Source organism: Leptosomus discolor, chromosome 1 (genome assembly GCF_034619465.1).
Source record: "Leptosomus discolor isolate bLepDis1 chromosome 1, bLepDis1.hap2, whole genome shotgun sequence".
Taxonomy (NCBI): domain Eukaryota; kingdom Metazoa; phylum Chordata; class Aves; order Leptosomiformes; family Leptosomidae; genus Leptosomus; species Leptosomus discolor.
In genome coordinates, this window is record NC_141391.1 from 87,714,681 (window position 1) to 87,740,859 (window position 26,179).

A 26,179-nucleotide genomic window follows, 5' to 3' on the forward strand; every position below is an offset into this window, starting at 1 on the left:
AGAAGATTTGTGCTCTTGGTGTTCCTTTGTTTAGCTCAGAGAGGACATGAGGGACACTAAAGTATATACGGTGATGTTGGAAAGCTGGAACTTGGTGTTTGTGGATAGCGTATTCTTGTATTATTATTTGATTTAGTGCCCTTTACTGCAGTAACTCAGTCTGCAGTGGAGTACTGAGTAACTCCTGCTATTGCTTCCACATCTAACGGGCTTCTTATAGGATAATTTGTGGAGATGCTGCTTTGGAGTATAGCATCAGGGGTCTGCACTGGATGTGCCAATGAAACCTTCTTTTCCTCAGGCACTCTTATTGCCAGGCTCTTTACCAGCTCCTTTTCATCTCTGCATGGCATCTGCCTGAGACCTGAGCAGTCCTGAAGATGGTAGGAGCTTCCCACCATTGAGCAATAGACAGTTTGTAGAACTGCTGTGTCAAATAGTGTTAAGCCATTTTCCTAGTGAGGCGGAAGATGTATCTGCCACAGAGGCAGCCGGGTAGCAGTTTGTGGTACACGAGGAGGGGTTTCTTTTCCCCAGTGCTTGCTTTCAGTCTTGTGCAGAGTCTGATTACTCACATGTAGCATTTACATTTAGCGGAATATACATAACTGGACAAGCTTTATTATTGGACTACATAATAGGTAGAGCTTCTGGTCAAAGTTCTTTTGTATCTTTCATGGATATATAGACAGATGTAGAAATATGTACACGAAATAGGATACAAATGAAGGAAAGGATAGAGATTCAAAAGGCCGTTACAGTTTTACTGATTGTTACTATAGATGGGAAGTCTGAAATTTCCTTTTCTAAAACTTCAGTACGTATTTCAAAAGTAAGTTTGTTAACCTACTATTATTCAACCTAACACTTCTCTGAAAAGCAAATCTACCATAAACATACCATTTCATAATAAAGCATCTTATAGTCTGTTGAGACAAAATATGTAATGTGAGCATTCATAAGAAAGCGTACTCTCAAGTGGCAGCAGTAAAATGTTATGCATTTTATTGGAAAACACATCAAAGTGAAACCCCTAACTTAAATTATCTCTCATTAGTGAATGCTGGAGTGCCTTCATTAGTGATGAACAGGTCTCAAAGAGAAAAATAAATAGTTGAGTCACCTTCCATGTCCCCTTCCTTACATGGAACTTCTTGTGTGAGAGCCGTTTTGAGACCTTACTCATTGTGACTCTCAGACATTTCTCTCAGGTGAGAACTTTCTCCTCCCCTTTGCTTACATTTTTATTGTTTTCTTAAAGTACCTCCCACTGTTACAGGTTTACTTGGGCATAAGAGTCCTCACACCTTACGTGACCGCATTAGCTGAAGAAACAGGCAGAGATTTGTAGCAGGCAGTTTTGTTTCTGTAACCTCTCTAGGGAAGTCATTTGCTGTAAAGCTCTTCTCATAATACAAACATAATTTGGTTGATAAATGCAGTTAAGTTCACTTCATTATTTTCATAGGGTCGCATTCATTTTTGTATGTGAATGGCAGTTGGTTTATTTTTCAAAGTCTTTGCAAGTCTCATGAGTTTCGTAAGTTGTAGTGTCGATAAGTATCCATCAAAACACGTTACTTGTTTGTTGTTATTTGTATTTGTTCTCCTTTAAAACAAATTAAAAAATCCTTATCTAGAAAGGGGACCATATACTGGAGATTTTTGTACAGAAATCATTTTGCTAATGCTAGTGATAGAGGAACAAAAATGACGGTTTTGTAATAAGAAAAAAAAATTACTACCAAAAAGCAGAATTTCTAAACTCTTAATGTGCATCTACAGTAGTAGGGAATGTTGTACAGTTAGTTACTATCAGTAAGAGTGATATAGTAAAATAATGAGAAAATCTATTTAGAAAAGCCCCCCAAGTGCCTGTTACTTATATTCACCTTCAGATAAATAGGACAATATATGCTACCACTTCTCTTAAGAGATCTTAGTGAAAGACTGTTCATACACATTGTGACTAATCCAAACTGGGACAGTAAAGAATTACCAGTGTTTGATGATAGGTCTATAGCGGCCTTAGCAATATTACTGAATAGACTTTCCAAAAGCGTGTCTTATTAGCAGGTTTTTTTCAGAAATAGTCATCTTTTAATGCAAAATTTAGTTGGATTTTAGGTACATAAAAAAGCCCTGTCCCACCATCTGCGGAAGGCAGCACAGTTCTTCCATAGACACAGAGGACATGTCCCAGCCAGCCTTGGCAGGATGTGTGGAAGAGCTGGGTATAGACATCCGCTAGGTATCACCTTTGCCTTAACTTCAGTAACCCTCCTTTATTTCATAGCCACCTTGTTTCACAAAAAGGGAAGTTTCTTTCACCAACGCCTGACCTTTAAAACCAAACTTCCTGAATTTTTAGAGATAAAGTTATATAAAAACAACATCCATGAGACAACATGATCTGCTGAAACTGCAGAAGTGATATGTATGAGGCAGCAGCTCTTTCACTTAGCGCCTTTTTCCAAACAAATCCAAGACTCTTATTTTAAATGCTGTGACTGTTTGTCATATAAAACAGGATGAAATGTGAAAAACATTTCCTTTCACAGTCTACTGAAGTCTCCCTTCCCTCAATGCCATGAGTCCTGAAATGTGCTGGTTTGGCCTTTTGTCAGGGATTTGGGGTTTGGTTCGGGGGTTGTGTGGTTGTGTTTTTTTTCATTTTGTTTGTACAATCAAATGTTCCTTATTTTAAACAATAGTTACGTAAAAGTTTCTCTTGATCACTATACTTAGGATTTAGTTATATAAACTGTTTTCCTCTCCCTTCTTCTTCCTCCTCTCCCTGTTGATGCACAGAGTCCCCGGGAATTCTCAGCAGTGAAGGAGAGTGAACTCGGTTTGAGTTCCGTATAGCGTTGCTCACCCCCTGCCTCTCTGGAAACTCATTTTCCAATTGCTGCCGTGGGTGGAGTAAATGGCACCGATGTTTCATTCTGGGAGTCTTTCCACCTTGTGCCTTCTGTCACTGAGACATTTCTTTTCTGCTTTCCAGACCTTTTGTGATATGCTCAAGAGTAAAAATGGCAATGCTTGATATTTTCCTTGCTTTTTCATCCTGTCTTTAAAAAAAAAAAAAAAAAAAAATCTCTTTAACAAGGGTTAAACGAGTCTCACCAGTTAAATTGGATTGCATTTGTACATCTTTATATGGTGCACAGTTGAACTCTTTCCCAAATTGTTTTTTTGAACAACAAAACATCCCTCAGCTTTTCATATCTGGGATCTAAACCACAATCAAATTTCAAGATCCATGGAGTTTCATTTTTTATTACAAATAAGTTTAGTAGACAATAGAACAGGGTATGTACTGAGAGCAGCCAGGCTATTGAAGCTGCCCTGTGTGCAGAAACTGCATATCCACAGAGAAACTCTAAGTAAACAACTTAGCTGTATGCTGTTTATTCCACCTCTCTCTTTCTCTTTTCTTTGCTAACACAGGTCCACAAAGATTCTCGAGTTCTCAAGCCATAGCTTTTGGATGTATGTAATGTCAGTGTGGTTACAAAATCACATGATTTCCTAGCTCTGTATCTTACACTTCACCCAACGTTGCACAATGCTGGACTGCCAGCTAGGATAACGAAAGGAGCCAGATTGTGTTGTGCCACCTCTTTTTCTAGCTCGTGCATAAGTTGCCAACAGCACGTTTGTAGCACGTTTGGTGGATTTGGGGCACATTCTTTGCTTCCTTTCTCATTCATGTGACCCTTCTCCAGTGCTTCCAAATGAGCTTATGTCTCTTCAACATGGAGGAAACCAACCCAAGTTGGTTAGGATGTGTGTTGTTCTCTTGTTTTATTTGCGGGCAAGTTTTTTTTAATTGGTCTTTGTTCTGTTATTTTCTTTTTTTTTTAAAGCATATCCACAAAGAGAGAATTTATGACTTTCTGCCCTAAGTACCTCTTTAGCATCAGGGATGGATATTTTGATGGAGCAAGGTGTAATAGCAGAACAGTGCCATGTCTCTGTCTCATGAGCATAGCTGCATGCAGATTAGAAAAGCTCTGTAGTGCTGCTACTGTATGCCAGATTTGCTATTTGCTCTTGTTTGCATGATAGTATTTCTAATATACTAATATGATATGGAAATAACAGCACATCACAGTTCTTTCAACATATTGTATCACTGCTTTATCATATTAGGCTAATACACTGCGAGAGTTGATAGCACCTCTCCATGTCAAATGGGATCCACTTCTCTTGGCACTGAACCGATTGGACTCAAAGGTTGATAAACTTATCATTAGAGAATTGGCACGACGGAGACTCAACTTCAGCCTCTTGCAAGCAACCTAATGGCCTCCGTTCAGAAAGTCAGTTCTTCTTGAATAACTTTGGTGTTTATAACAGAGAACAGACCTGTTAAAGCATAGACAACCACATGCCTGGATATGAGGCCTCCAGGAAGGTGTCAAAGGGCATGGCCAGTATTTTGAAGAATGCACCCTTTCCACAATGGGACTAGGCACAAAGTCAGATCCAATCTACACGGAGCACATTTGCAGAAAATACTGCCCCCCGCATGGGAGAACGGAAGGGGAAGAGGGTCTTGGCAGGGGAAGGGCTTTGATGTCACTCAGTTTTGTTCTGCAGACCTCGAGGAATTAAAGAGGGATCCAGCCATGGTAACTGTAAAATCCTGTTGCTTGTACTGAACTCCAGTGAACCTGTTCAGACCAACCAAACAGAGTCGTGTCTTTTAAGCGTGCTTCACATTAGTGAAGGAAGTCACCTTACTGTGTCCATGCTAAACTAAGTGTATTCTATCAAGTGGAGGTATGTACAGACCTTTCAGAGACTTCTATTTATCTAATGATTTGTAATGAATTACCAGAGGGTACACTGGCACTCGTGTGGATGATGATGGAGAAGATACCTCACGCTGAGATTTATTAGACTCTGCAGATAAACTCTTCAGTTCCTCTTTATCTTCTAGGATTTAAACATGTGAGTGATGCTGCCTGGGCAAGCAGGCACAAAGTTTTCTCTGTATAACACCCAGACTCCAGAGGGCTGTTTTGGGGCCAGTATTTGTCTGGATGTCACTCAAAGTAGATTCAGATATTGTATTTATCATTATGTTCTGGGTCCCCTATGGGTTGATGTTTGCCTCTATCTCTGTGGTTAGAATGTGGATTTTCCTTAATATATTTGGCTAAGGGTGTATTGTAATAATGTTAATGCTAATTACTTGATATTTCATACTCTTATGGGGAGATACTTTTAAAAAATGTATTTTGAAATGTTTTCTTTCTGTTTGCTCAATGTATGGTATTGCATTATGTTAATACCAATAAAATTATATATATATAGTTATATATATTTCCCTTTTATAAAGAAGTAAATTATGCTTTTTTGCCTCTCAAACAGGAAATGTGCAGTGAATAAAATGACATCATTCTGCCTTACAGCAGGTGACAAAGCTTATAATAGTTTTAATATTCTTTTTTGAAAAATAAAAAGTATAGTATGACATAAACTAGTTGGAAATTCATCAAAATGCATGTTTTGTGTTTCTGCTCAATGGGACTGTCACAAATCAGCCTAAGTATTTATCAATGTTGTTTTGGCATCTTTAATTTTTTCCAATCAAAAACATACACTGTATTGCTATTATTGATTACAAAACTGTGCTGTCATAAATTTTTGCCTGTTGGCCAAATAGACAAACCCACTGAGTTTTTATGACTCTCTTGTCTGTAGGAATTGATTTTTAAATTTAGTTTAGTGCTCTTTCCAACGCTTGGCAAAGGCAGAATTTATTTTTTATATACGGTAGCCTTTGAAGTACCTGCCTCTGCCAGGGCTGATAAATCTCTGCTAAGTACATAAAGATTCTGCAACCTGAAGGATATGTCATTAAAGCCTTGTTGGAATGGCCTGCAACCCCGACCAGTCCTTTACATTCTGTCATTAAATTCCATAATTAGTTAGAGGTGAAATGTTTTGGAAATGAATTAGAGAAGCAAAAGAAAAGATGTGACTCTAAAATGTCCTTTGGCTGCCATTTGGCATTTCACTGATGGCTTATTTGCTGCTTGTAGCCAAAGGCCAGCATATATCCGCGCTAATATGAATTAGATTGTCTTCAGCTTCCTCTCTTTCTTCCCCCCCACCACCCCCCCTTCTTAACATATTGTATTGAGTATCTTTGTTTTGCAGAGGCATTCAGAAGGGCTGTAATTAGCAGTCCCCAGCATTTAATTGCATACACATTTGTTAAATATTTTTCTGTATGCCTTAAAATAAAGTATAGAAAATGGCAGTAAATGTTTCTTTAATGAAGGCATTTGATTTATTCATGAAGTCAGGATTTTTTAAAGGTGTTATTTTGGGCTTAATAAAGAAATAAGCCAGCAAATTTTCAGTTTTGCCTTTGCGTAACCATTGTCTGTCAGGGCTGATGTTCATTTCCTTTCTCTTGTTTCTTTCGTGTGCAAACACATTCCGCCCAATGGATGGGGAATGGACCTTTCTTCTGCGACGACTCCTGTGCCAGTTTTGAAAGAGAGCTTTATGTTAAGGCGCATACGTGTTCACAATTTCATTATGACATCTGATGACATGAATAATGTCTAGAAAAGCCACACGGTGTTGCATTTCTCTCATCACAGTAATAGCTTTTGTTCTCGAAGATACTTTGAACTCTGTGCAGCGCTTACAGACCATGGTGGTGTGACGGGCATTTGGCAGCTGGCAGAGGGTGCTTAATATTTGGCAGTGTCATGCCCTACATAAATAACGTGTAAATGAGATTAATTTACAGATTAATTAGTCTGGAATCTAATCAGTGCAGCTATCGTAATGTGCAGTTATAAATCCAATAATAAACACGAATATCTGAATAAATATGACATCTTCTGGTATAAGGTTTTCAGAAGTATTTCAGGCCCCTTTCATAAATGCCTTGGGAGGTTCTTCCCCAACAGACAGCAGCACATTACAGAGGTAACCGGGATGGCTAATTTGCCATGTTTCTTTCATGTTGAAAGTAGGATTGCAATTCCTAAGTGATGCAAGTGCTTATTTCATTCTTGGTGTTATGTTTTCACATAAATAAGCAAACTTGGGATGTAGCCTGCAGTAGAGTTCATTTTCTCAGTGGATGTTGCTCACCAGGAATACATACCCCTTCCATTCAGGCTTGCTTGCAGGTATCAAGCCTATAAACCTTGATAGGCATTACTATTGTGCAAGCGTGACTGTGGCTTGATTCTAACTGGTGAGTAATGTCGCTGGGTCCATATCATTTGTCACTTAACCTTTCACAACTTTGTGTGCTGTAACAGCTCAGGTTTGTGAAAAAATATTTTCCTGAAGGAGTAATTGCTTCCATGTATTGCTTGGGAGATGTATCTGTAGGGACCTCCTCATCCTGTTTAAAAGTCACGGCACCCTCAGACATATAGCAGTTTACCCAGTTTGCTTCAGCTCCTGGCGTATCTCATAAATATGAGAAGTTCTTCCTCATTTCTGAACTGCGGGGACTGAGGGGAAGCATACCATCAACATGTAACTGCTCTGTTTATTTCACTTCAACATCAGTAGCTTGTGGTAAAATTAAACAGCACTTATATCAATGTGTGGCACAGAAAAATGTCAGGATATCCTATTTCATCGTGTTAAAATTCTCCCGAAGAGTCACTAAAATCTGTTCAGCAGATCAAGGTTAAACTGATTCTTTCATAGGCAAATTAACGTGTAGAGTACCGTATCCAAATACCAAAGGATGCAATTGTAACACTGCTGCCAAAAAGTTCTGCCACTGATCAGAGTTCCTTGTTACTTTGGGAAGCTTCGGAGTTATTTCATCTTCATTCTTATGCCCTGTCTGAAATCACAGCCCACCAATATAACCTCATGAAACAGCAGGGCTGGGAGCAAATGAGGAGCTTCTCCTGATGCTCATTTGAGGTGTGTAAGAGCTGTCAAGAGGCAGCACGAAGGGAGCGAGCTAATTATTCCCTCCGTCTGTGTTTTCCCTTCTCACTAACATATTAACCCATTTGCCGGCACCTGTACTTCATTGCAAAGTGGATGTTGGCAATGCCTAAACGTTACTGTCAGCACAACAATGCAGGTCTGCAGGGAGGAAGCTTAGGGATTGATTTTTTCCTAATGCTGAGTTTAGTGTCAGCTGGTTTTAATAAGCAGTTCCAGTTGTGTGGAAAGCTGAGGAGAGGTGGCTGACATGGGTGGGAGACTTCTAGTAAAACCAGCTCCAGTGTCCCATGAAGCCTGGAGGTTGAACATGCTTCAGCTTGCCAGCTCACAAACTGCAGTGGTGGCTCCCAAGGCTGTGACAAGGTTTAGGCAACTTGTCACTCAAATATCACCAGAAAGGTGACCTCAGAGGGAAAGAGATTCGCAGGGATCTACCGATCCAAGAAAGAAAACCACTAGTGCCATAAATAGTTCACAAAAAGAATTAGACGTTTGGTGCCACAGCAAAGGTTTAACATCTCTCAGGCCTTGCAAAGGCTAGGGTTAGATCTTTTGAAAGTGGTTATGGTATCTAACTGCTTCTGATCAAACTTTGTTGTAGCAGAAAATGCCTGAAATACCTTTGGAAAGCTGTCCTATGTGAGATGAGTTTTTCACTCTCCTGCGCAGTTTCACTTTATTTTAAGAAACTAGTTTATGCTCCTGTGTGTGAGAGGAGAGGCAGCCTCATGCTGCTGGGTGGAAAACTCAGCATATTGCAAAGCTCTATTGTGTTGGTGCTTTCAGTGAACACCCTCTCTAGGGAACATCGTTTTTGCCTGCGGGTTTATATAATAGGAGAGAATAGAAACTGTGTACAACTATCCTGGTAACTCAAAAATACTTACCCTTTAGAGGAAAGGATGGTATAAAATGCAAATTTCATACTTGTGCTCTGATCCTACACTCACTAATGTTGCATCACACATGTATCAAAGCTTGTTTTTAAACACGACTCCTACCTTTCTTGACTCAAGACTTTGGGAAAAATCCTGCACTTCCAGGTACACGGGGCCAGAAGGGCTGGAGGATTACATGAACCAGAAAAGGGCAGGCAAAGGGAAGGAGTAACAGAGAGAAGGGTTGCAAAGGCTAGGCCCTGCACAAGAAGCCCCCAGCTTTTCTTCAGTTTGCTTAAACTTCTCTTCACTCATGGAAAGCATTAATATATACAAGTCTATATGTATACACATACATATCTGTATATATGCACAGGCATACACATGTGCCTAGTCAGGCCTTGATTTTAGCATGACATAGGAGATGACACAAGTTTCTATTTGTGCTTTAACGGGGAAATCTGCTCTATATTACCTACAGCAGATGATTAGCAGCTGGCTTCCATGTAGACCCGAATTGCATTTTATTGCAACTCCTGCCTGCTGTACCATGCCAGGCTTAAACACTGTGTTGCTTCTTCCTTTTCTCAGTAATCAGGGATGTGACTTGTTGCATTTTCCTACCAGGAGCTGAGTTTCCATGTCGCTGTGCCTCCCCCCACACCTGTGCAGGCGTGACCTCATATGCAGCACACAGCTGTGCAGACACCATCTCCTTGTAAAACTTTTCATTGATTTCACCATTTCGTTCCTTTTAGGTTGTAGTCTGCGAGGAAAGGAAATACCTAACTTAGTCTGCCTGCTGTCCATCCGAACGGTGTAAAAAATGACTGTAATTCCTGGTTCTCTGCATCATAAGCATCTGCATATGTCTCCCACTTGTGCAGTTTGGACTCTAATGATTAACCTGAACAGCAGCAAAGATGGATTTAAGCCTTGCAATGAGAAACCAACAACTACTACTTTGGAGGATTTATTCTATTCCCCTCCCCTCTAACATAGCTAAATCCCACATCCACTCTCCTTCCATCCTTCTGCTTTTTCACCTTAAGTGTAGGGAGATCACTTCTGTCTTTCTCCTAACTGTTCCCCAGGATTCACAAGCCCAGCCAGGCTGTTGGACCCTTTGGCTGCGTTACGTCCCCTGCCCCTGCCTGTTAGCCCACTGGGGCTGGCAGATAGCCTGAGCTGGGGCTCGAGAGCTTACCATGGGGGGCCTCCCCACCCCAGGGGCTCAGCAGGCATGTGTCTGCTGCACTACCTACCGGTGCAACCATTGCAGGCCCAGGCGGGTTTTGATAGACCTGTTAGACACGGCACAGCCAGTGTGCTGTGGCATAGGAAGATTACAAAACACTTGGTTGGTTCTGGGATGATATCACCTATTAGTTAGCTTGTGGCAGACAAGCTTCTTTGTTCCCAGCATAGATGCATCAGGGTGAAGAAGGCGAAGAAGGAAAAAAAAACCGAAACCCAGAGATTTATGCATCAGGGCCTGTTTTATCTAGTTTGAGACCATTTCCCAGAGGCTGGGGATGCTCTCTGTTATGGTGGAGCATTTACTGACACTTGCATAAAGTCTTTGGAAGGCTTCAGGTGGATGCCTCCCGTGTGCGAAAGGTGAAGCAGAAAAGTGTAACTCTCAAATTGGAAGCAAATCTTTGGGATTTGTAGGGGGGAAATAGCATATAGCAGCTGTTTAATAACTTAATTAGTGATGTAGTCTAACAAAATTGCCTCCTTAAGATCCTGAGAAAGCTGAGCTGAGCTGGTTCCTCTGCCAGAGAGAGTCAGCTCACCAAAAGGAATGAAAATGGGAGTTTACATTTCAGTGGAGTCGGGGTATTTCAGTCTGACTGTTTGTGCCTTGTTCGCTCTCTGTCACAGACTTTGCGGCAGCTCAGCTTTCTCAGGGTTTGCAGAGGGTGGTAATTTTGTTCCAATGCAGAGCTAATTGCAAGTAGAGGAGTGGGTGTGCATGAGGAGTTGCACGGTGAAGGAAAGCACATCACTAAGCTGTGAAGGTAGCAAACAGCAAAGAGGATAATGGGAAAACAGAGAATGCCATCAAGGCAGCAGTGGTGTCCATTGGTCAGGACGAGAAGCCTAAAGACGATGGGATGAGCCTGGGTGGTGTTAGGAGGCACTAGCAAAGCACAAAGGGGCCTCAAAGGAGAGCTTCAACCCTTGAAAAATCCAGCCTTGTCAGCACAGTGGGTAACAAAATTTATGATTAACTGTGTTGTACTGTCCTTGCATGGGCAGTTACATGCACTCATGACCCTGGGTGCAATCAGTGGTTCCTGTGGTACCTCACTAAAAGAGGAAAATGGCGCAAACTTTTGGTGGCTTGAGCTTTTACAGGGAAAGTGAGTCACAGAAGCACAGGAATCTCCACTGAAACTTACTAGAGGTTTTTCCATGTACTTAGAGCAGATTTATGAGAAGGGTGATCCTAGAGATTCTCTGTGTCCAGAGAGCGATGTGCTAGCCAGCTGGGTTGCAACAGTGGCCTTCTGCATGGCCCTAATTCAGTACCATCTTCATGAATCATCCGTTTACACAGAGCAATCATAGAATTCTTTAGATCATCTCTTGATCCATGTAAATATGAATGTTAACCGTTTCTCTCTGGTCCCTTTTCACTCGAGTGCCTGATGTTATTTATTGCTCTTAGGATCTTGGTTTATAAGAGGGAAATAATGGGAAGATGAATAGCCCAACAGAGCCAGGAGGCGCTTACACCGAGTACTTCGTGGAGCTCAGGGCATGCTCTTTACAAGAACAAATGACAGCACAGTGTAAGAAATCCCACCAGTTTTTCCTGAATGCCAACAACCCAAACCACTCCTGATCTCTTAGAGTTTCACCCATCCAGCCACAATCTCCAGCTCCCTCTCATGACAAAATGTAAAAGTATTTACAGCATTTAAAAAAGTGAGGACAGAGTACAAAAAGTTCAGAAACTTTTCCTTGTGGAAAGCAGAATGATGAAAAATAATAACACACCATTTACTAAACAGATGTACTCTTTATCTCCTGAATTTAATACAAATGGCTTTGCATTCACTCGAAGACACAGCAGAAGCTTCATTGTTGGAAAATTTAGTACCTGTGTATTCTGGTACTTAGAAGATACAGTTCTGAAGTTAGATCCTATATGCTGCAGAGTTTATGCAGCTTTCTTTCTGCTGCAGAGTTACAGAGTTGTTCAGGCTTGGGTGGGGCAAGGGGCAAAGTCATTGCTTCAGAGAAGAGACCCTCGTTTTTAGCAGGATGTGGAAACACCTACCTGACAGTGCAGTCAGAGAAAGGTGGCGACTAGGGAGATGCAACCCATGACTCATCAGCCAAGTGAGAGTGAAAAACAACCTGCTGCATTGACTACTATTCTGAAGTAATCTACAAAACCCATTATGCCACATTTTCCCTAAATAAGGCGTTACCTGAGGCCTCATTCTTCCTTAAGGAGACAGTCCTGCTGAAATAGCATGACTCGTGTGCAAATCTACTGATTTAAAAAAAAAGAAAATATGTTTTAAGCTCAAGTGTATATCTAATCAAGTACCTCAGATGCTTTATTGTGCCAAGGGTTTCACCAACACCTATAGGAAATCAATCAAACCCTTTAGCAGAAGGCTGAGGGAGAGGAGATTCATGTATAATCTCTTTCCCACATTCTGAGAGCCATTGAGAGCAGCAGTACCACGACCTTCAGTGTTTCTCTGGAAAATATTAATGGCTTGGGATGTGTTAGCGTGACCCCTGCTGCCCTCTCCCCCGCCGTGGGTGGAACAAGGCGGCGTCTTGCCCTATTTGAGTTGCCTCAGCCTCAGCGAGACATTTGAGGGAAGGGACCTGCTGATTTTCTTCCCTGCTCTTTCCTTTATAGCAAATCCTGTCCCCTTTTCTAAATGCCGCTCATAGCTACAGCACCAAGGCAGTGGCGGAGCCCGGGGGGAGGCAGCCCCAGCCGGGGGGAGGTGATGTGCCGATGGCTTTCAAAGACCTGCCATCAGGGCTCTGCTGCCTAACCCTGCCTGCGTCATCCCCCTGCAGTCTTGCGCCTCTTCCCACGCAGCCTCAGAGCTGTTCCCATTTGGGGCGAGGGTAGAAATCCCCTGGCCGCAGCCCCTCTGGGGCCCGTGCTGAGCAGCGGCTGCCTGCCCGAGGAGGTGAGCCCTGAGGAGCACCAGCCATGCAGACCTCCAGGCCGGCGGCACAGGGAGGGAGGGCAGCACAAACTCCCCAGCCTGGTGTTTGAACCTACATGGTCCCATCCTGCCTTTCAGGCTCATTAAAGGCACTTGTCGTTCAGGATTGAACCCAAACGTTGTCCTTCTCCATGGTGGGGGCCTTTCGTGTTTCAGGAAGCCGTGAGTTTTCAATAGCAAGCCTGGTTGTGGTGGCTGGTTGCTGGTCTGGGCTCTAGATCACTGTGGCAAAGTAAATTCTGATGACGTGGAATCAAAGCACTGGCTTGCTTCTTCAACAGACTATCCCTGTACTAATCCCCTGAGGGTACAATGTGGCAATGCTGCTGGAGAAAAGAGGCCTGAGAAAAGATCTTTTTTGCCTTGCGTAACAAGGGATAAAAGAAAGAGAGAAACAGATGTAAAATACTCGCGTGTCAGATCGAGGTGGGTTTTTTCCTTTTGCCCTTTAGCAAATCACTCCCATTCTCTAGCTGTCAGGCTGGTGGACTTCAGTGTTCAGTGATACGAACTGATAGAGGGATCCCAAACATCTGATCTCCTTGCTGCGTGGACTGTTTAAGAAAGCATAAAAATCAAGACTGTGGGGGATTTTAACTAATCTTTAAGTATTCAGCTACTGAATGTTTTGCTCTTTAACACAATAGATGTTTTAATAAGGAAGAAATCTACAAGAAATAGAAACGCATATCATTTCTATTTTTCTTTAAGTCCTGGCCATTCCTTACAGTGATGTGAACCCAGTTCTCAAACCTGGAACCCTTCTTCACTTCCATATCTTTTTTAAAAAAATGGGTGCTTTAAAAACAGCTACCCCCTAAAAAGGGCAAAGGAATAAACTGATGAGAGATACAGCTAGATTAGTTGCTGACTGCAAAATTCTTTGATTGTTTAAAGATCTATACAAATGCGAACACTTCGTCATGAGGTGTGGAGATTTGTGTCCTTGGAGTTCTTGCTTGAACCTGAGGTGAGTAATTGCCGTACTGCATGGTATGGGCTTGAATGGGAGGTTGCCTCCGGTAGCTCCTGTTGGGTCAGAAATGTCGCTTCTAAACACTAGCTGTCCTCCCTGTTGGTGCTCAATAAAAAACTCTCTAAACACCTGAGGAGGCTGAGGTTCACTACTTATGGGTACTTTAGCATGTGCAGAACTTTAAGCCAGTGGAGATGGCTGTGTCTTGGTGCAGGGTCAGTCACAGGACAAAAGTAATGCTTGAAACCAAACAGCTGTAGCCTTCCTACAAGAGCTTTCATGAAAGCATCCCGAGGATACAGGCACCTTCGGTCAGGAAAACATACACCACTATGAAAGCCAGGACTGGGTGGGAGGGTCCCGAGGGCTCTGGAGACAGCTGGGAGGCTGTGTGCAGGCGGTGGCCGGCTGTTGCCTGTACAGGTGCGTCGGTGTGCGAGGGGCAGCGGGGCCGGAGCTGCCTCTCCCACTGGCTGGCTGCTCCCCCAGGGCTGTGTGGTTTCTCCTGGTCACCACTCAGCTAATCCTGGCACTTCACTGGCAATACCCAAGTTTGTACAGTCATCAAACAATTTCTTCGGTGGGAAACAGCGTGTGAGAAGTTGAAATATTTTGGTGCTTTCTAAATGAAGCATTTCAAATGCTCGTATCAGAGTAACATTTCATCCCCAGCCTTTGCTTGATTTTGTTTTTAGAGAAGCAAAATATTTCTTTTTTATTTTTTCCTTTAAAATGCTCCTGGTACAGTTAGAACAAATATCTTAAAACCTCTAACAAATAAATAAATAAATAAATAGACCTATAATGCAAACAGCTCTGGTCTGGTTTGCCACGCTCCTGGGTAGGCTGTTGTGAATGCACTCTTAGGTCCAGTCTGTGATCTGCTGCTGAACCTTGAGGTAATAGTAGAGTAAAACACCACCACAAGTGACAGTATTGCTGACTATTGAACAACACCCTTGAGTATCAAAAATAAGAGACAAAAAGAAGTGGAATTTCTAGGAAGGAAAACACTATGTCATTCCAAGGCCACCATCATAAACATAATCTTGAATGGCATTATCAGCACTCTTGGTCTCAGATCTGATCCCTGATCACCTTCCTCAGCAGGATGCTTCCAGAGCTTCCTTTCACTCTAATAATGAAGTCACCAGCATATTTAACTGCAATATTAGAGATGTGATTTCCAACAGTATGTCACTCTAGTGTTACTATGCCTTGAACTATTTCTCTTCTTTCTGTGGGGGCCAAGACTTTACATTCTTGAAAGTTTTTCTCCCTTTCTCCTGAAGGCAATAGTGAGAAGGAACAGTTACAATCGCAGCAGTTTTTTCTGGAACTTAGCAGGTGTGAAATATTCTTATGGTCTAGTTAAACCTTTTGCAAAGATTTTTGATAGATCTTCATGTAATCATGTTAATGACACATTGTTCCTTTCTCTATTTTTTCCTCTTTTTTTTTGTTCCCCTCCTTTTTCTCATTACAGTTGAAACTATAAAGGAAAAAACAGCAGACTCCTTGCAAGATTTGTACAGAGCCTTGGAGCAGGCCAGCCTGTCTCCTTTAGGAGAACACCGGATTTCCACTAAGCTGGAGTATAAGAAATCTTTTATAAAGAGATGCAGCGATCCAGTAGTCAATGAAAAACTGCACCAGCTGCGAATTCTGAAAAGCACTTTAAAGGTGAGATAAAAGAGGGAGGAAAAACCCTGCCCCAGGGTTGGATCGGGCTGTATTGTATTTGCAGATTAGTTCTACGCAGCTGGAGTCCAGGCTGAACCCAGTGTGCGAAACAAGGGAGACATGGGGAAACAAAGCAGAGAAAAATGTGCCTTGGGAGAGCAGTCAAAGTGAGGGATCAGTTTTTATTTCTGCACAGATAAAATCTCAGTTGGCTGCTCCTCCTTTAGCTAGTTTAACAGAATTTGACACCAAATTATCGGAGGAAACCTTAATCCCTTTTTTGTTCCTGAACATTTTCAGTTACCAAAATACATTCACTCAGTAATTGCCAAAATCTGAAGTTAAGCAAAGCCAAGCTTTCAGAAGGGAGCAGTACCTTTTACAACACTTGATTATTTTCTGATTGCTGAGCTTGTCCAGGAGGAAAGCGTGCACTTGCTTTCTGCATAGTCTGATAGGATCATTGTATTTAATCAGTAGGTTTGATTAAATAAATAGATAGTGGTAATGATAGATTTGAAGATTTTTATGGTTATTCTAAATGTACCACAGCTCATTTAGCCTCCCTGTCAGCTTCTTTGTTTGTTACAGCAGGTTCAATTCTGTCCTGATAGAGATTTCAGCAAACAATATGCTGGATTTCCCCAGGGACTCTGTTAACTATATTAAATTACCACATTTTAAGTCACTAGGTAATTGTACAGTAGATTTTGTAACAGCTTTCATCAAAGAGGGCTTTATCAACATTAATTAATTTAGTTTTCCATCACCTAGAGAAGCATTTAAGCAGTATGATTTTCATGCTGTGGAGCTCCCATCCTGAAAAAATCTTACGCGTGCTTAACTTCTGCACTGTATCATTCTATTGAAGACAACTACCACTTGTAGTATTATCTGGGCATGTGACTCTTTACAGGATTGGAGGCTGGCAGAAAAAAAGTCAAGGTAGACAGGATTTCCACATGACTTCTACAAGCGTGAGAAACCGAAACAAAATCACGGTGCTCTCAGACGTGTTGGGGTGGCAGGAGGTTCACACTGTATCTGTGCTTTTGCGCCATGGCAGGATCGCTCATACCGAGACTGTTGTTCGGTATCAGCAGCTCGCTGCCATGCTTGATTGTCTTTCTTGTCAGCATTTATTGATACCTGAGCTACATTAGGCCAATGGCTTCCTGCAAATGGAGTTGCTTTCCTCTAGGGAATTGCAAAAACAGTGCAGCCTCTTGACCTGGCTTTTGTGCGTCTCTGGGACTTCTTTCTTTTGCACCAAGCAAACACAATTTGTTCACTCTCCATCAATGAGCTAGATTTTCTAAACCTGTCATTGTTGTTGTTTGGACCTTGATTAGGATAAATCATTCTTACAGTACATGACACCGATAATTGAAAACGCAATGGCAGCAAGTACCGAAGACACATAATTGCTGTTTCTTGCGTAGACCAACAGTGTAGAGTGACATGTGCCTGTTTTGCAATGGCATCGTGTGACTCGTGATGAGTTTCTAGCTCCCTTATAGCCCGGAACTCCACCTCTGCCACACTACTGGTAGTCATATCTACCAGTAGCTACTGCTGTTACCTAATCAGTTATTCTTTCTTTTTATCAGTGCCTTTGATTTCTCCTTCCTAATTGCTGACAGTTGCACTGGCCTGTTGGAGTTGGTGGTGTGGACTTTCCTTGAATTTATTCAAATAGATAGTAGCCTAAGGCAGCCCTCCAAATTGCTTCTAGCTCTTGTTCGTAGGGTCTCTGTTCCATCAGCTAAGTCTTTAATGAAAGATCCCTCTGCTCTCTTTTCTGTGACACACACAAACCCAGTCACCTGCCAGCAAGTATGAGCTACCCGGCTGGTAGTGCAGAGGTGTGGGTACCAGCCACAATCTGCAATAAGCAGGTTATAGTAGTTCAGGCAGAGATACAGTAATCAGGAGTCTCCATGCTTTAATTTCCACTGATCATTCTCAGCTTGCACCTCCATTTCTGAAAATTAGTACACTGGCACACAGTGTTAATTAGATGCTGTTTTCAAAGCATGAAAAATACCTTTCAACCTGCTGCTTATGGATGATATCTCTGACCCTTCTGATCCTCTCCCATCAATGTGGACTGACACAGCTTCGTATTTCCTTTTAACATGCTCTCCAAAAAGATTTAACATACATGTAGTATGGACATGGAAAATGTGAGTTAGCAATGAGCAGTGTGAAACCCATCTGTCAGGGAGGATAGAGGGGAGATTGCTGGTGACCATACCATTTCTGCTGGAAACCTGCATGTTAGCTGTGTTTCCAAGGCTTGCCTGTTGCATCCAGCTTCCACCGCTTGCAACAACCACGAGTTCCTATGGGTTTATCTGAGGCTTACTGTGATCTGTACTGTCATCTCACAATAAACTGATCACTGATAAACTAATCACAGCCACATCCCCTGCCTCGACAGTGGGTAAGGAGGCACCAGCAGCTATGTTAGATTTTACCCGTTTCTGCCCTCTCTTTGCTACTACAGTGGTAGGAGGAGGTTGCAGCCAGCAAGCCCTTTGCATACACTGGATCTTTAATGAAGATGAGTTATCGTTAACATGGGGGGGTCCTTGCACAAGCCTTTGCAATGTAGCGCTCAGATGTCCTCATGACAAGCCTGGTAAAAAAGGCTTAGCTCTGCTGGCGGGCGAGAGGCCATCTGTCTGCATCCCACGCACCCATGCAGCGTTTCTTACGCTGATCAAGAAGAGCAAACAGATGGCACTTCGTCATGTGAAACCCATCTCAAGAAATGCAAGCAGCTAATAGTAAACAGTACAGGGCTTGCTTTTTCTTGAGCAGAACAAGGAGTGAGGAGGGGGAATAGGGACTGTTTCCAAGGATGCTGCCCGAGGCGAGGGAAGCCCCAGCCCCACAGGGTGATGCGTGACACCCTGTAGGAAGGGCTCCTGTTTGCAAGCAGTCAGATAGCAGTCAGATAGTCCCCCTGCTTTTTTAGGGGCTCTGTGGCTTGAGTTTGAACCTCCTATTCTCTCCTTCTTCCCGTGTGATTGATTTTGCCAGTGACTCATCACTCACATTGACTCTGCTTGTTCCTTTTCTCTCACAGGCCAGGGAAGGAGAAGTAGCCATTATAGATAAAGTTCTGGATAATCCAGTTTTGACGTCTAGAGACTTTCAAGAATGGAAACAAATGTACCTCGATCTCTTCATGGACATCTATCAAAGCAGCACCCCGAGGGACTCTGTTAATGGCTCATCTGAGGTTGATGCACTTATAGCCTCCTTAGCGCACACTCACTCTTACATTGAAACGCATGTATAAAGGTCTCTCTTTTTGTCCATTTGCTACTCTCCAACACTTTACTTAAGTGCATAAAGTAGTTTTTATATCACTATGTGGGAGCTCTAGTAAATTATATTTTAATGCTACTCAGTTGTGTGAAGTAAGCCTTCAATGGTCAACAATACCACGTCTTTAATGAGGATTTGTATATTTTATATGCTACCAGTGCTCTGCTCGTGTTTACCTTCTGTGAAATAACAAACATGATCTTTAGCTATTAAAGTATTTAAAAGGATTTTTGGAAGACTGTGGCCTTCACATAGGAAGTTCCACATGCTAAAGGTTTTGTTAGCGAAGGTCACTTTTACAATATTTTATATTATATAATTCCAGTATTGCATTGCATTTTTGGAGTGCAGGTACTATTTTGGTGGTGGGAGAAAACCAATTTTTATATTTCATGAGAAACTCTAGGAGTTTTCTTAAATAACAGGGAAAAAGTGTAATGTGTTGGTTGTGTTTCAGTTTTGTCAAACACACAGAAGGGTAAAAACCAGCAGACAGAAATGACTGATGTGAATTTAAGTATCAAAAGGTTAGGTCTTATTTCCTTGTGTTTTTAAAGCCAGTTGCTAAGGTTTACATCAGTGCAAATGGATGCTGGTTTGTATTCTAATTAAGACCAAATTATGTGTTATTTGTCTCTTAATCACATTTGGTTGATTTTTTTAAAAATTAGTCATGGTACTGTCATTTATGCTGCTTTTGTACTGAAGGTATCAGTATAATGTGCAGATTTTGCAAAAGAGAAAATGCAGACTTTGAAGATGCTTGATAGCGGCATTTCTTTTGCCCAGAAGAGCAGCAATGGAAAAGGTTCCCAACGAAATGTTCCCAATCTGAGAGGCTTTGAAAACTCCCACAATAGAAAAGGAAAGAATACATTTTTTCAAGTATTCTCCTATGTGTTTTCTGAGCTGTGAAATTTGGCCATATTATGTGCAGGGAAAACGTGTGATGGGAGCAGAGCTGAGCAGAGAACCTGAAAAATAACTGAGGAGTAAAAAAGCCTCTGGTTTGCTTTTGAAGGGAAAGGGATGTCTCTGGGTTCTGCTGAGTTCACAAGCCAATTAAAATGTCTTAAACTTCCAGGAGATTTGAGATGTGCTGGAGACAACCCAGTGAATATGAGTAGAAATAGCTCCTTAGAATTAGGCACATACCTGGAATAGAAAAGTGGGAGGGAAATCTTAAATCACATATTTACTTTTTATGGGCTTGTTTTCGAACAGTGATCAGAGCATGACAAAATATTTCTGCTGCTTTTCAGTATTTTCCTGCGTAAGTTAGGATTCACAACATGATTTAATAATGCTCACGTAAAGGGAAAAGCCTCCTTTATACTATTTACAGTGAGTTGTACTCTTCACCAACTTCAGACTATTGCCTGTACAGCTCAGTGAATGTACTTTAAACTTTATGAGCTCTGATATTTCCTGGCAGTTAAATCCATGAAAGGTTGAAGGAAAGAATGGACAGATTTATTTTCTCTCTCCTTCTTTCTTTCTTTTTATTCCTCTCTCTTTCTCTCCCTCTTTTTATCTTTCTCCCTGTTCTCTCTTTCTTTTCTCTTTCTCCCTCTCTTTCCCTCTTTCGTTCCTGTTATTTTATTGCATTTGGATTGCAAATGTTTTGCAGATTTTGCACAACTGTACAGAAGAGTGGCCTTCCTGTAGCCCATTTTCAGTAATCCTATATTCAAGTCGATATGGATGACAAATCACGTATTAACGTTTGTATAGAATTCTGGATCCAGTGTAATATTTATACCATTAGAAGAATATTGTTTGTATAAACTGGACATTTATTTACTGCATGGGTACTGACTTGTATATTAAATTTGTGAGGTTTTTGTAAATTTCTCTTTAAAAATGCTTGACTTGAAATGGATTGTGCTATTGTTCCAAGCATTTAGATTCTCTTGCTATTGTTTTACTGGACCAAAAGTAAATATATTCATATAAAAACCTCTTTATATCTGATGGATGTATATGCACATTGTGTAGTTGATTCCTTGTCAAAACCAAGGCAGTTCAGAAGACTTAGATCTGTTGCTATGCAACAGCTATCTGCCTGCACTTTACATTAGTAAAGTCAGCTTGATTGCTTTAAAGGTGAAAATTAAACATTACAGTTTTTTAAGCTAGTCTAGTGACAAAGAACATGTGTCCTCTCCATTGTGCTGCCTTCTTTTAAGACTATTAAATGTTCTTCTATATATATTTTTATTGTATTAACTCTCAGCCTAGAAAGGGAACACTGTAAAATGAAGTACAATAAATTTAGCTTTTAAATGAATCTTTGTGACTCGAGATTCAATTTACTCTATACCAAAGTGATTCTGCGGCATCTGACCATTTTGCCTGCATTTCGTAGATCCACATGCCTTAAAGTACCCCCATAATCTGTGCCTTCGAACCCTGCCAACATGGCCAACTATTGCTGTTTTCGTGTGTAGGCAGACACTGAATAAAGAGTTCTGAAACCCTTCAGTTACCTCCCTCCCCATCATACTCTTTGATGAATGTAAATCATTTTTGACCACAGGGTTCTCTCATGTACAAGTTCATGTACAAGTTCAACTGCTATGAACAAATTTAATGCTATGAGCAGGTACGATAAAGCAGTGTACACTACCAAGGTAAGTATCAAGGCATTAGTTACAGCAACTCCTGTAACATGTTTCTTAGAGTCTAATAATAAGCATACCCATTCAGCTCTGGCCATTTAAACTAACAGAAGGTTTGGATACAAAAGAAATGTACTGTACTGGTACTGTGCATCTTTAAAATAACGCAAACTAAGCATCTGAAAGGCATACTACAACAAAGGCCACTCAGAAAGAAATGGCTTCTATCAAACACTCACTGTTTTAACTTATGGCCATAACTGAGTCTACATATCAAAAAATCCATGCTTTCTGTCCAGTAATTTCATGCTGGTAGCTAAGACATTCTTGCCTAGTATGTAGCATATCAAATAATACCTTTTTCTTTGCAGTGCTTATTATTAGTTCTCATAGGCATCAATTTTCTAGTCTTTATACAGCTCACTTTCATTTTGCTTAGCCATAGCATGAAAATTCAATAGCACTTACCAGCTGGGAAAATTACCTCTGATTAAGAAAACAGAAAAGATGGATTATATTTTTAAACCTTTGAAAAATCTGACTTGCAACACCTATTAATTGCTATCTAGGTATTATTCTTCAAAAGTCAAGGATTGCGATTTTCACACATTGTTTCTAAGTGTGCTACTTGCTACATCCTTCCCAGTGAGATCAGCTTCCAGCTCTATAGATCCCAGCACCTTTCCCCATTCTGGAGACAGACTTTCTTGCCTGTTTCCACCATGCCTTTGGCTTATCAAAGCAAAACCTCCACTCTGTCATGTTTCATGCCATTGCAATTTTCTTCTTCTCCAGGACCGCCCTGCTGGCTCACCTTCTGGGAGGGTTATTCCGCAGCGTTTGAGCTCAGCAGTTCGGCGGCCTTTTCTGCTGGCTGTCACCATCCTGCTCATCGGCCAGTTCAGAGAGTTGCAGCACCGCACACTGCAGCCCACACCAAGGCAAGGGGGCTTTGCAGATCTCTTCCCAGCCATCGTTGTCAATGTCGTAGCCAACCACATCTTGCGTGGGGACTTCCTGTGAATTTTGCCATTTCTTTCCCCCGATAAGAAGAGCCGTTTCTTCTACCACTGCCAGGCCATAGCAAAATCGATCATAGATCAGTGGTCTTAACCGAGTCCATTGGTTTTGATCAGGGTCGTATCTTTCTATCTCAGAGAACTGTTCGTATAATCCTAAAAAGGTGAATATGGCTTCCCTGATTGTTGCCATCTGATGCCCAAACCGAGCAATGCTCATGGGGGCTTGTTTCACCCACTGCCCTTCAAGTGAACTCAGAGAATATACGTCCTTGCTTGTGTTGACTGGGTCTGCATACTTGCCACCCGAGATGTATATAGTATTCTTGCAAATGGCACTGGCATGGCCATGTACCTTGCATGGCAATTCCCTGGCCTTCGTCCATCTGTCCCTGCTGATGTTGTAGACTTCCACAGATGAATGCAGCAACCCATCCTCACCCCTTCCACCAATGGCAAAGATATCCTTGCCTAGGACACAACAAGAAAACTGGCATCTCTTTTCCAGCATGCCCGTGATTTGGGTCCATGTGTTAAATCTTGGGTCATAACGATGGACCTTGTTCGTAACCAATAAGATCTTTTCAGTTTTAGCATTACTCAGGGCACTGCTTTCTATTTCCCCACCCAAGACGTAGAGGAAGTTCCCCACCACGCACACGCTGTGGTTCTGCACCCTGTCCCGCACCTGCGTGAGAGCTCGCCATTTGTGATTGTAAACATCGAAGGCCACTACATCGGTGACGAGCCCCTCGCTTGCTGTCCCTCCCCCCAGCAGAATGATCCGAGTTTTCTGGTTCCTCAGTGTGGTGGAATTATCCTGCAGGACAGGCTGTTTGAAAACAGATGTATGGTAATTTATTGCTTTAATGATCAAGCATTTAATACCTGCAGAGAGGGGCACTTCTGACTGTGTGTAGGTTTTTCTTAGCTCTTCCACCGGGATGAGGCCGTATCTTATGTGCTCTAAAAGGCTGCTTGTGTGAGCCAGCCTGGATTTATCCTGCTTCAGCCACAGCAGCACAAGATTCAACAGGCGGGTTTCTTTCACCATGGGGAGATCTGGTGACCGAACCACTGCTAGCAAAGACCTGAAGTTCAGCTCGAGCAATCCTGGCAAATCCGAGTCCAGAAGCTTCCAGAGATTATTGACAATGTATTTTTCTGTTGCTGCTAAGGCATCCGGCAGGTAGAACTTCCCGGCCACATTGGCGGAGAAGCAGCAGTTTTCCAAGGCAAGATTGTTAACTAAGTACTGATTGCACAAACCGATAGCATCAGTCACTTGCAAGTAGCTTGCAGCTTCCAAGGTATCCTCCAGGCTTTCAAAGGAAAGGGGCAGCAAGGAAGTGTAAATGAAATCCAGGACGTGCTGGAGACCGGTGGGTGAGACAACTTGCAGGTGAATTACACTGGCTTTAGACTCTCGGGTGTAACTTTTGAACATGGCTCGGAAATAGTCGCTGGAGCATGCCAACAAGGATTTGTGTGCAGGAAACTCGTTTTCCTTCACTTTCAGCAAAATATCGCACAGAAAGCCCTCTGATCTCAGGGTCTGGTACTGGGCGAGCACGGCAGTGCAGTGCGCTTTGCAGTAGGACAGGAAGTAGCTCATGGTAGGCAATGCAACGCTTTCCCCGTGAGTTATTAAAGCTAAAATGCAGTTAGATATTGAAACAGCTGCCCTATTCAACAGCCATTGCTTGAATGCCCAGGAGACCTCCAGCTGTTAGAGAAAAGCCCAACCAAAAAAAAAAAAATCAGTCTCTTGCCTGGCATAGGGAGACGGTTAGTAGATTTGTAGTGAATTCAATGCATTCCTTTCTAGAAAAAAACAGCTGAATGCCGTAGCAGCTGTAGAATGCTTACTTTTCTTGCCGCCGACGCTTGTGCAAGGATGAATGGTCCATGGTTGTGCTGAGCACTTGCTTGGCCAGCCATCGGGTGACAGATGAGGGAGCTAGATGCCAATCCCAACAAATGACACTTTGTGTCTGCTCAGCCACCATCCTCGACCCTTCTTGCTCCGCAGGCAGATCAAGTAGATCCTCTCTGGCTGCCAGGGCATGGCTCCGAGCAGACACGGACGAGAAAGGAGTGCTGGCTTTTCTCCTCTCTTGTTTGTGTTTCTAACTGAGATAAGTTTAGACCTTGCCACCCGTGGGACAGCAGACCCCTTTTCGTCCTCTTTTCACACTCTTTTAAGAAGCCTCAGCTGAAGATCAAATCAGCACCCAGGGATTATTGCGTGAAGATTTTCTAATCCCATAAATCTTAGCCCGGCAGGCACTAAGACAACCAAAATATCATGATTAGTCACTGGTTCGATTTGACATGCATTTCTGGGCTCTTTCCTTCACATGACACCACCATAACTCACAGCTACCAGAATAGCCACAGGCACATCGCCTCGTCCCTCCTGCCCGGGAGCCGACCCAGGCAGGCAAGCAAAGGGGCCAGGGACCGGGCGGATGGAGAAGCTTCCACCGACAGCCGCAGCCAAAGCAGCTGACTCGGAATGACCTGGCTGGAAATCACAAGGGTGACACATTCGCACAAAGCAGTGACAAAAATAGATTCCCCCAGTTTGGCCATAATAAACCAAGATCTGTTTATAGAGGAGGCTTCACATAATTGTTCTCTTGGTTACTAGCTGGCAACAAACCCGGAGCCCCCAGGGATGGGCCAGAGCTGACTCGCTCAGCTTTCTCACTTTCAGTTTGTCCCAATTAGAAGCACGTATACGGGGATTATCCCTGATTTTCACCCAGGCCCTTCAGGGTCTGATTTCTACCAGGAATAGTAGCTCTGGGCAGACTATACATCCTGATCTCTTAAACCTTGCTTTTCTTTTTTTTTTTTTTTTTTTCCCTGTGTAACTCTGGGTGGAGGTGTTCAGGAATCTCCTCCTGACACCATTTTTTCCAAGTCAAACACACTCAGGACTTGCAAACCTTGACAGGGTTGATAAATGCCAGACCATTTGACTGCATTATGAGCCAGCAGACTTGGGGGCAGAAGAGGATCCTGCAGGACTGAAAATTTTCACCTTTTGCTCAAGCCAAAGGTAAAGCCTTTTTACAGTATTTATTTATATTTATTTATGTGATATCATGCAATTCTGGCTCACCGCTGGAACTGGGGGGTGTTTGGGAGCGGAGTGGATCCTAATGTGCGTGCCATGTGGCTGTTCTAGTGACCCTCAGCTGTCTTGCTAAGCAGACTGATACCTACACATGCTTTGATCTGTTTGTAGGGAATGACTCCAAAAACATTGCTCTTCATTGTTGTATAGCTCTGAAAATTTATTTACTGCTTGAACTCTCTTTCCATCGTGACATTATAGACTATAAATACAGATCTTCCTAAAAAGTCTTCTCCCTTGCTAGCAAAATTACATGTACAGGCAGTGGGGATGAAGGAAGAAAGGAATACCTTGTTTCTCTTTCCCAGTGGCTTTGCCTATGCCCATGCTGGGACAACTCTGAAG

General features: G+C 42.3%; 2 protein-coding genes across 6 annotated transcripts in view; one reads left to right on the forward strand and one right to left on the reverse strand.

The window, feature by feature from the left end:
• Positions 1-19,020, forward strand: part of CNKSR2 (connector enhancer of kinase suppressor of Ras 2) — a 214,524-nt gene extending 195,504 nt beyond the window's left edge. For 4 of the 5 annotated variants that reach the window (XM_086466730.1, XM_086466873.1, XM_086466939.1 and 1 more), the window contains 2 exons: positions 15,514-15,710; positions 18,805-19,020. In XM_086466730.1, coding sequence (XP_086322856.1) covers positions 15,514-15,710; positions 18,805-19,020 — 413 coding nt within the window. The remainder of the gene's footprint in view (positions 1-15,513; positions 15,711-18,804) is intronic. The other variant, XM_086466800.1, reaches the window with a different exon arrangement.
• Positions 19,021-22,516: 3,496 nt separating this feature from the next.
• KLHL34 (kelch like family member 34) lies at positions 22,517-24,304 on the reverse strand. Its single transcript, XM_009960445.2, has one exon. The coding sequence runs from the start codon at positions 24,302-24,304 to the stop codon at positions 22,517-22,519; it is 1,788 nt and encodes a 595-aa protein (XP_009958747.1).
• Positions 24,305-26,179: the final 1,875 nt, after the last annotated feature.